Source organism: Phaethon lepturus, unplaced genomic scaffold, assembly GCF_000687285.1.
Source record: "Phaethon lepturus isolate BGI_N335 unplaced genomic scaffold, ASM68728v1 scaffold5930, whole genome shotgun sequence".
NCBI classification, from domain to species: Eukaryota; Metazoa; Chordata; class Aves; order Phaethontiformes; family Phaethontidae; genus Phaethon; species Phaethon lepturus.
In genome coordinates this window covers 3327-14068 of record NW_010512473.1, presented here as the reverse complement: position 1 = coordinate 14068, position 10742 = coordinate 3327, and the positions used below count along the sequence as shown (strand labels likewise).

Below are 10742 nucleotides of genomic sequence, written 5' to 3'. Positions count from 1 at the left end.
AGCTAAGAGAACGCAGAATGGAAAAAAAAAAATTAGTCTCTTAAGAAATCTGGTCTTTGTATATAGGACCTTGCATTTCCTTCAATAGTGCTATGTATCATGTTGCATGGAGCATGAGGGTTTTTTTTAAGAAAACCTCACCTGCCTATTATGAATCATTGCAATAAAAATATTATTTTTCCCACACTGCACTAGGCAACTTTTTTCCAGCCAAAGACAAGGAATTTAGTCAAGAATCATAAAAAAATTGGACTATGAACTCTGGCACAGCCAGGAGTAGCAACTGAACTACTCCAGGGTGCTTAGAAAATAGGCTTTTGATTTTACACCAAGAAATCGGATTTATTGTAAATGCCACAGTCACATTGATAGACAGAGCACAGACTTCTGGTAACAAACAAACATACATTTTTGTAACTAAGCGTTTCTACTTGGTAAATAAATGCATTTCGCACAGCCTTCCTTTTAAATGTGCCTAAACTAACCTAAATAAGCAGACAGCATAGCAGAAAAGGGAAATTTATGTGAGTAACTGTTTCTTAAGCAGTATATTATTTTTACTATGTATATAATATTTTATATTATATACACACACATTTTCATCAACAGTTCAAATTATACCCAAATAAAAAAAAAAAAAAACAAACCAAAACCAAAACTGGCGCTCCTCCAATACATTTACCACCTTTCCCTCAGGCATAGTTAATCCAGGTATTTGTCAAGATAGAGGAATGACAGTTAAAAAGACTCCCCCCACAAGAAACAAGTTACACAAAGAATACTGTATCACTACAAATTTTTTATTCAGAAGCCCATCTTTAAAAAAAATCTCATTATGAACTTGTTTGGTCAAACTACAACACTTTCTAGCAGACATACAGTAAAAATGGCATGGCTCAGAATCGACCAGATCTTTCACGATCTCTTGACCGCCTCCTATCACGTTCACGTCCTCCTCCTCCACCACCACCTCCTCCACGACCACGATCTCTGGATCTAGACCGACGTTCACGGGACCTCGATCTGGATCTATGCCTTCAAAGAAATTTTGAATATTTTATTGTTTCATCACATTCAGCAACTTACTTGCAGTACCACACAGTGGAACACTTAAGGATGTAAGTAATGAGGGAGAAGACAGACAATGTAGCATGAGAAGGATTAGTAAATTGGCACTCGGGATGCAAAACCATGTATTTACAGACTGAACAAACTTAATACCGAGGAGTTGACCCATATTGTTAAAAGACTCAACTGCTTCCCTGCCAGTCATCCATTATAACAAGTGTGCAAAACTGAAGCAAAGGCATGCAGAAGCACCAAATGCACTGTGACACAGCTGTTCATCAAGAAGTAGAAGGGGACACCTGCTTTTGCAGTTATGAACAGTTCTCAACAACACACAGCAAAAGCCTACAGCTGTTTTTAAGTCCACTCCTATTAAATCAACCACATTAATTAGCAATTACAACTCAGTTCTCTTTTTCGTCTTTTTCAGAAATCATTCAAACATCTTAAAAGCTTACATTTAAGTTTAAATTAATATTAATTGGGGTATATTAGGACATATATGTGCCTAAGCAACACAATCTATGTTTTACAAAGTTAAATTAATCTTCACAAATTCAAAGACACTGCCAATTAGAGACATTTATAGGAAAAACATGTTCATAATCCCAGGCTTCCGTGATTGAAAGAAACCTACAAAACTGTGCTCTATATAAAAGGAAGTTCAACAATTTTACAAGCCTATCCTAAACAGCAAGATCCTAAAGTGTGCTGGATTCAATCTGCTTGAAGTGAACCACCCACAAGACAAGTATCGTAGTAACAGCAGTGGTGTAAGCCTTTCTACAAGGTACCTTAATATAAAAACATAATAAATGTATTTATCACTGTTGGGTTTTTTTTGCCATTAAGCAAAATTGCTATTCCTTTGCCTTACTGAGAATTCCTATCAAGAAGGGTCATGTTGTGAGGCTAGTGTTAATAAACAGTGATCTCAATACAGCGACTTTACTAACTCGACTTGCTTAACTATGACTCCTTACTAACACTAAGGAATGAATATAGACTAGAAAAGTTATCCATCAACTGTTAAAAACAAATAAGGTTGGGTCCTGAATATAATCTATAGATATGCTTGATTGTGCATCATGCTGAAAGTTGGCCAATCTGATCCTGCCAAAATGCCCATGAGCCAAGTAGCCTGTTTCTAACACAGGCCACAAGCAAATAAAGCAATACTTCTCCCAAATGATGCCAGCCTGTAACAGTTCAGTTTGGAGATATGAACCACAGGTAGGTCCTGTGTACTTAGTAACTCAGTGAATATTCTTCTCCTTGAACCCTGCGTTCTCTTAAAGGCACATCAACTTCCCGCATCCACAGCACTGCAGAGCAAGAAGCACCATAACTTAAAAAAAAAAGAAAAAAAAAAAGACCTAGTCCTGTGTTCTAAACTAGCCACTTGCTAGCTTTACTTGATGCCCTTTCATTGGCATGCATCAAAACTGCATTAGGAAAAAAGAGAAGCCTTAAGTTTAAAGATTTGCCTTCAGAATTTTCAGCAACTGATCCTTAATTTACCTCTTTAATCATGTTTAAAAGCAAACTTACTTTTTACGACGACGCCCATACAACTCACGTCTTAACTCTCGAGAAATGGGCTTCAAATGCATAAAGTTGCAGAAACCTCCTCGTGTACACTCTCTGAAACAGAATTCAAGAGACACAATTAAAATTCCACTGTACCTGTTTGCCCTAATCCCTAGTGGACCTCTAGCCATCTAAAGAAGTTGATCACCTCTAACATTAAAACCAGTAAATTGCAAGCATCATTTACTGACAGTGACTCGCTCCCAGATCAAAATCCTAAGAAGATGGCAAAGGCAAAAGGTTGACCTCAGGTCCTCCATATTAACATTACCTGAAGTTGTCGTTTTCCTGCACTAAGATACACCTAAAAGCCACACCCAAGGAACCACCCATCTGTGCAAGCATTTCAAAGATACTGTCACAGGCCAACAGGAAGTTGCTTTTTACCCCATTTCATATTGACGGCAACAGGCCTCTCTGAAGTCAGTCACAGGTGAAAGTTCAGCATGAATAGGCTGTCCATTAAACCAGCGATTGTTCAGGTCAATCACAGCCTTTTCCGCATCTTCTTCACGGCGGAACTGAAAGCAAAATTAACATTTCCTCATATTACAGAGAAGCAACAGAGGAAGAGAAAAGATTCCTATCAAATCAGTTGTGCGTTATCTAAGGCTTAGGACTAGTAACCAAACTAGAAACTGCTTCAGCGTTCCTGGGACAGTCCCATCAAGTAAATGGTAAAGATGCTACCTTTTCACTGATCCGCACTCAGAGCTAATCACAACATTGGTATTTTCTCTTCATTGTGTTCTATACGGTCTTTCAAATTGTGTGGCTTGTATTAAAAGATATGATAGAAGGTATTTTGTTTTCTTAGTACATCTTTAAACAACGAGAATACTTAAGAGTACTTCCTAGAATACTAATGCTCCAAATGTAATTGATTTTTTCAAACATAAGTGAAATGTGCATGGGAACTGAAGCTCTCATTAATTTAAATTAGAATTTACAAAAATCTGATCCTGTTTTACAATGAATGTAAAACTTCCATTCAAAATACCCTTTCACAGCTAAGCAGCTTGAAAATTTTAAAAACCCATTTTCATTTCCAATTATGACCTACACAGCTGAGAATTTTAGGCATGAAAACACTTTACAGTTAAGGGAATGTACAGTAAAAATATGCAAACAAACTCTCTCATACCTCCCCAGCACTGTGTACACACAATAAAATTTCTGCAGGTGACAACTCTGTATTCATTATTCAAGAGATACCAATGATTTTCAAGACCTAAACCTAAGTGCTCCAGTTTGCACCTTAACCACCCAGCTACTGCCAAATGTAACATGCTTACAAGGTATTTTATTTAACTGGGAAGTTAGAAAATAAATGCACCTGTTGAAAACAAACACACCTGTTGCAAATAAACCTCTGCTTATAATGAAGTGCTTAAAAAGCAGCATGATGGGAAGACAGACCCCAAATTAATCCTGGCAAACTAACCAGTCCAGCAGTGGTGACTGTGTTTCTAACCGTTTTTTTAAAAAGTGTTAATCTTTATGAAAATGACACATATTTTGACTATCAAGAAAGCTTCTCATCATCTCTTAAAATTTCTTTCAGTCTCCACTCACATTTTCACTCTTTATTTTATATCATGTAGTTGGAAAGGAGCTTATATTCTGAAGAGCTACTCTCGCAAAATGTACAAGCATACAGTAGCTTTTAAAACTATAAATCAATAAATACTAACCCTATTGATTATATAAACATGTCTCTCATCCTACCTTTACATATACATTTCCAACTAGATGATCTCCAAGGTTATCACAAACGTTCATCTCCTCAACTTCACCATATTTTTCTTCCATTTCTGTGAAGACCTCCTAAGCACAAAGCAGCCAATTAAAGTTTGCAGCACATTAGTTTTAGAGTACAGAAGTATTGCATTTAGCTGTTTGTAAGTACCGAAGAAGGCCTTCCTTTAAAAAAAAAAAAGGCAAACCAAAAGCCCCCTTTTTTCTTATATTTTTTATTTTAAAATTAGTACTTGCTTGGCCTGTACTGCGTCCATCTGTAGTTAGTACAGCACTAACAGGAAACAATAAAAAGCTATGGAAAACACGCATACCATATTTATAAAATATGTAAGACACACTGAAAACACTACATGTAAGCCTTGATGCTATAAGGTTTACTTAATTTGCTTCTATACAAATAACTAAGTATATTTGAAATTTACAGGAAAGAAGGGGATAATGGAACCAAAACACTGCATTGCTTAAGTTGCTGGTTTTTAAAAAAAAAGTATAACGTAAACAGTAAAGTTAAAGCCAAAGTAACCAAAGGTTATACCAGGAAATATTTAGCACTGAGAGATTTACACAAACACCTGAGGAAACAAGCACTTTTCTCTGAATCCATCTAACTCATTTGTGTCAACAAATCCATGAACACTGTTATGCATTTTTACATACCTCGAAGAACTCATCATAATGTTCCTGCATCTCAACATCGCTCACAGCACCTGTAAAAATCAAGAGTCATATCGATTAGAACCTATAAATAAGGAAGAAGAGATTTTGATCATACTACAAAACAATCTAGAGAGGCCATCTGGAGCATAAAAGACACCATATAGCATGGAGCTAACTAATAGGAATATTAAAAATGTGTGAAGAGCTTTGAGTCCCCAAAGTATATGTCAAAACATGACATTGACATGATCAAACCAGAACAAATTTTAATCAGAGCCAAACTTGTATGCCACAAATTTAAAGGAAGAGGAAAGGAATTACTTTGAAATATCACTTAAAATGAATGTACAGTCCCACTCTCTGCCAACAATTTTACCTAAACAGAAGGCAAGTGCTTCGTTACATTTGCATGTTTTAAAGCATGATTACAATTTAGTGTTCCTCTTCCTAAAGGCAGAATTTCATTTTAACATGTCCACCTCTCCAGCTTATACACTAGAATTTGAGAGTTCACAATGTAATGTAGCCCAGAATTCTCTTTTTAAATTTGCTCAAAATATTTATTGAAATGACATACTTTTCTCAGTGCCCTCAAAGAAGGGTACCATCATGCTTTGCAACAGAGAGCAATTTTCTAGTTTAATTTTGAGTATTGCTTAATTTTTCTGCAGTCCTGCAGAAGACATTTTAGTGCAAGACAAGCGAGCCATATATTCAGGTTAGACTATTTTCATGCTCCAAGCTGGACTTTACAAATGAGTGCTGCTTGCCTGCTGCTATAAAAAACAATGTATGTTTGGCTGATTTTTCAAAGCATTAAGAATAGAAAAATGAACTTCATTTATTTCTTCCAGTCTACAGCATTTTAAACTACATTAAGCTGTATACATTAAAGCCTAATGTATTAGCTCTTCAGCAGTTAAGTGGTGCATTAAGATCAAGCAGAGCGGTTTCAAAATGAACCCTGCATTTTATGCTAGAAAAATATTCTAGCCTTTAAATTACAAACACTACTGTTCTAGCTCACAGAACATGAAAGACAAGAAACTGAGCCAACAAAGCCAAGTTTATTCACTTCAGACTGCTATGAAAAAAAAAAAGCCAGATGCTTTTGGCTCAGTGGTTTTTGGCCACCGTTACCATTTGGATGAACTTTACCTATTTTTTTTTTTCCTCTTCCCCCAAAGGTTCTAATATTAACCAGCCACACTCCCTGGAAGTGTAATTACTTTTCTTCCACCCAGCTCACCTCCTGAAGAAGGCTAAGGGGCATTTATTATTATAGTTTAGGCTAACAATGTTTCTGCATTTGAAATGTTTGCTTTTAAGAACTTTCTTCTTCCCCATGGTTATATAGCAAATTAAGGAAATATCAAACATTAAACCAGTATTTCTAGACAGTTTAATACTTAACTATATTCCCACAGTTCTGCCAACACCACTGATATCAGCTTTCTAATAAAAAAATTTAATTTTTTTTTTTTTCTTTCTTTTTAAAAAGATATCAGATGGGCTCTGAGAGACACACTGGGAATATCTACTTTTTACCAGATGGACAAGTGCTAAAAACTTATAAGGAGATTTCATTGTCAAATTAGGAGATCATAAGCAACAGTTAGTAAATGACTACTTGAATGTCCTTCTGAAGTGGGAAGCATACATATGCACAGGCTTTACAAACATTCATATTCCAGGGCTACTGGTATCTGAACCTTGAGAAGCCCAATTACTAATTAAAATACTCAGGAAAACTATTGCTGTTCAAAACTAAGGTTAATCCTCTACGACGGCAATAGAAAGGAAGACAGTTAAGCAACAACAACAAAAGCATTAAATCGCTACCCAAGTTATCCATTTAAAATACATGCAGTACTTAAGTAGGGACAAATATCGAAAAACCAGGGAGCCAGGACTTTCAGCAAACCTACTGATAACAGAGCTCCAGCTCTACCGCAGAAGATACAGCTGGGCTCTGTTAAATAGCTACCCGCTTGTCAAGACAAACTAGAGTCGGATACCAGCATTTAGAACGCTACAGAATCTGTTCAAGACTCTTGCAGCTGTACAGTCTAAACAGCTTCACAGACCAAACTGCTGTAACTCTGTGCAAATTAGTTACCAGCGCATTGAGAATTTAGGGACAGAGTGGAAATACCCAGCTGTACATTTTTTGGTTTACTGAAACAGCATTAACTACTAAGCATCTGCAACAAGAAAGCCTACAAACCAATAGAACCGTTTAAGCATCTAGACAAACTTACATAGCTCATTACATATCTAGCTTGATTGTGTGACATAAAAACTCAAGTTACTTAATTGGGCCATTACTACTTTTAGAAGCAGAAGAGACAGTGTTGACTTTTAAGTTAGTGGCTGAATTCACAAAGCATGTCTAATCAAATGCTGGTAACTAATCTGAACTAGTCTATAATCCGACAGTGAAAAAAAAAGAATAGCCAAACAAAGCTTTATTACCACACAGTCAATATTCACTTCAACAAGAAATATTAGTTAGAAAATAACACCAATCCTTTTTGGTCCTAAAACTTTTTTTTAATCTTATTCTAATATTGATGATTCAATCACAATGACATATCAGTAATCGCCGATCAACAATCCTGGTCATTTAACTTCTGCCAGTCTCACAGTAGGTGTGTTTTCTCATGCCCATTCCTACCTCATGAGGAGTCATTAAATTAGTTCATGACCATACCCAAATGCCTTCCCCTCCTCAAAAGTACTTTTAAAGATATATTTTCCTAGATAAATACACAACTTGGTTTTGGAATTTGGATTTTCAAAGCATGGAAGGAATTTTAAGCATGCACCTATCCAAAAAGGACAGCTGCCAGCAGGGAAGCGTTTGTCAGTCAAAGTGTATTCTTCCAAAGTAGACTCTAAACAGAAGCTGCATTAACCTAGGACAAATTTCTGCATGCAGTCTGAAAAGGTTCAAATTCAAGTTCTCTTAAGATTTACAGAGCAGGAAATATGTTCTGGATGAAGTCAACGTGTCATTGTCCTGCTCTTTTAGACAGTGGAACCTAATGGGTAGCACAAAACATACAGAAAAGCATTCCTAGGATGCAGGCAACTGGCAGGGAGAAAGGCGGAGGGAAGAAAGCAGTGCAACCACGACTGCTTCACAGGGGAAGTTCAACTTCAACCCTTTTTGAATTAATAGATGATATTCACATTCCCCTCATAGTTTTGGGAGTAGGGAAGAAGGTGAGCAGGACAAAAAAATTTTTTTGTATTTTTTGGTGGTTGGTTTTTTTTTTTTTTTTTGGTGTGTGTTTTGTTTGGACACATTTAATGAAATGTGGTCAGTTTGATCTGTTAAAACTAAAATGGTAGACCAGCTTAAGTCGACACTGAGCTCTGACAATCAAGCCCAGGGAACCAGTGAAGGAACTTGTATGAACTTACAGCGCAAACCGTCAGCAGACTGGGAAGAGTTTTGAGGGTTACGGTAAATGTTCAAGAGGGCAATGGTCTGAAATACAAAACGCAACAACTTTATATTATGGAAAATAATTTTAACAAGAAACTGGTTTCCTTTAGGGTCGCTTTAGCCGAGTCTGTGCTGAAAGAGAGGTGGTTATTCTCTCCCAAGAAGGAGAACTTTCACTTAGCTCGTGACCTTTCTGAATCAACCTAACACTGTAAAGTAATAGAGATCTCATGATACTCCATTATTGTATTTTTATTTTATTCGCCAATATTACTAGAGGGATTTTGCATGATTTCAGGTAGATATGTAATAGATGGCATCAAAACACAGTACTCAAAGATAGTTATTTTTGAATTTGGCTTTACTGAATGGTTTCTTAGTAGCAAAAGCCCAGGAAAGGGAGTAATACAATAATTACAGCATAACATGAAATCTCCATTTTCCTAAAAAAGTTAAGATGAAAGAAAACCCACAGTTTTGGGAAACTTACCGTACATCACATATATACCTTTTTTTTTTTTTGTTAAATCGAGAATTTGAGAAATGTCTGCAGGTTAAATCCTTTAAAAAGAATGCAGTGTTACTAAGCAATCAAGTTTCACTTTGCAGTACAAAAAAGAATCTGCATCAAGTCAAATTTATGCAGCCAATTCTGCATTCTGAATTGCACACATTTGACAAGTTCTTGATCTATGCGCAAGAAGAGTTCCGTCACTTGTCCTGTTTGCAACAGCTTTATGTCAGCAGCTCAGAAGCCAACATTATTTTCTCATAATTAGGAGTGGGCTCTTTAACACCATTCTTTAAAAAAATTTCTCCAACTGTGGGACTTACAGTGTGAGCCGTCAGCCGTCTGTGCACTGTTTTGGGGGTTACGATAGATGTTTTGAATCAAGATGGTCTGCGGGGAAAAAAAATAAAAAGGGGAATTCTACTGGCTGCTGTGCATATAATAGACAATTGCAAAGAGACAACTTGTTTGCAAACAGCTAAAAGTAATATTCTAAAGACTTCCTTTTGTATTTGCAGAGTATCTTCCAAAATTGCATCCAGACCATCATATTATGAAAACAGTTTTAATTAACCACCAAGAAAGAGCTGCATTTGTCTCAACAGCTATCCTCAAAATGGGAGTTGTGAGGTCCAGTAACCTAAAACATCAAACTGTTGTGATATTATTGGAGATGCCTAGCCTTTGAGACCAGATTCATTATTGTAAGTCTAGGGGGAAAAAAAAAAATCGTGTTATGTGCACAGCGTATAATACATGATGCCAGAGTCTAAAATGTTACACCAGACAGTAAGGTTTTGAGGTAAGAGCTATATCTCATTTTATGCATCAGGAATTTCTTGGTGGAATTTCTGTTTAAATAATATAATAGCATCATAGGTTCACATGTTTCCGATCCTTCAAATAAGGACAATATCCTTTTAGCCCTTCTGCTTTTTACTTGAAGAATTAGCCCAGGCAGACTTGAAACCTTACATTTGTACCGTTCTTCTTAAAATCAAGTTGTCTGAAAAAACAAACCATGTTTAAGTTAGTAAACTAATATTACAAAAAAATTCCAAACGTCCATATCACTGTAAGCAGCTCAAAAATTGAAATTTGATTACTTAAAATACAAGCTCAATGGTAGTTAGTACAAATCGCAATCCCCAAATAATTTTAGCTTACAAATTAGTCACAGTAAGAATTCAGAGCTTAAAGAAGTCAGAGGACCAGCAATGTCATACCTACATATGCTGCCCACTTAACATGTAAAAAAAAATTCTATAACACCACATTTAAAATCACACACTTGTTTTATAATGGGTACAGTCATACCAACCAAAGCTTTGTGCTTCCATGGCCCAGGTTTAAAATAACTATGTTTTAGCCTACAATTTGACACAGTCAGAAACATGCATATAGTTACAGTGTTTCTGCTGATTGGTGGTAATTCAATCACCCTGGATTGCATGACCTTTCCTAACACAGCTCTTCCATAAAGTAGCTGCACCAGCAATAGCAACAGAAGATAAAAATATTGTGCTGGTAACTTCCCATTAATAAGATATCTGTTCTTCTATTTTTTATCACAGCTGATTATCAATCTGCATACAAATAAAGATTTCTGTAGTGAACACTACACATCTGCCAAGTACGTTACAGACATTACAACACAGCATGTCTTCCAGGTGCGATGCTGTAGCAGTCCCAGACATCACT

At 36.3% G+C, this 10742-nt stretch overlaps 1 protein-coding gene across 3 annotated transcripts in view; it reads right to left on the bottom strand.

The window, feature by feature from the left end:
• Positions 1-319: 319 nt before the first annotated feature.
• LOC104620792 (splicing factor U2AF 35 kDa subunit) overlaps positions 320-10742 on the bottom strand; it is a 12052-nt gene continuing 1629 nt past the window's right edge. Inside the window, exons 2-8 of one of the 3 annotated variants that reach the window (XM_010287120.1) lie at positions 9365-9431; positions 8506-8572; positions 5077-5126; positions 4387-4485; positions 3046-3179; positions 2620-2712; positions 320-1035 (exon numbers count right to left, since the gene is read on the bottom strand). In XM_010287120.1, the coding sequence (XP_010285422.1) occupies positions 897-1035; positions 2620-2712; positions 3046-3179; positions 4387-4485; positions 5077-5106 (495 nt within the window). In that variant the 5' untranslated portion in view covers positions 5107-5126; positions 8506-8572; positions 9365-9431 and the 3' untranslated portion in view covers positions 320-896. Of the gene's footprint in view, positions 1036-2619; positions 2713-3045; positions 3180-4386; positions 4486-5076; positions 5127-8505; positions 8573-9364; positions 9432-10016; positions 10048-10742 lie in introns of all 3 variants that reach the window. The other 2 variants (XM_010287105.1, XM_010287113.1) reach the window with 2 other exon arrangements.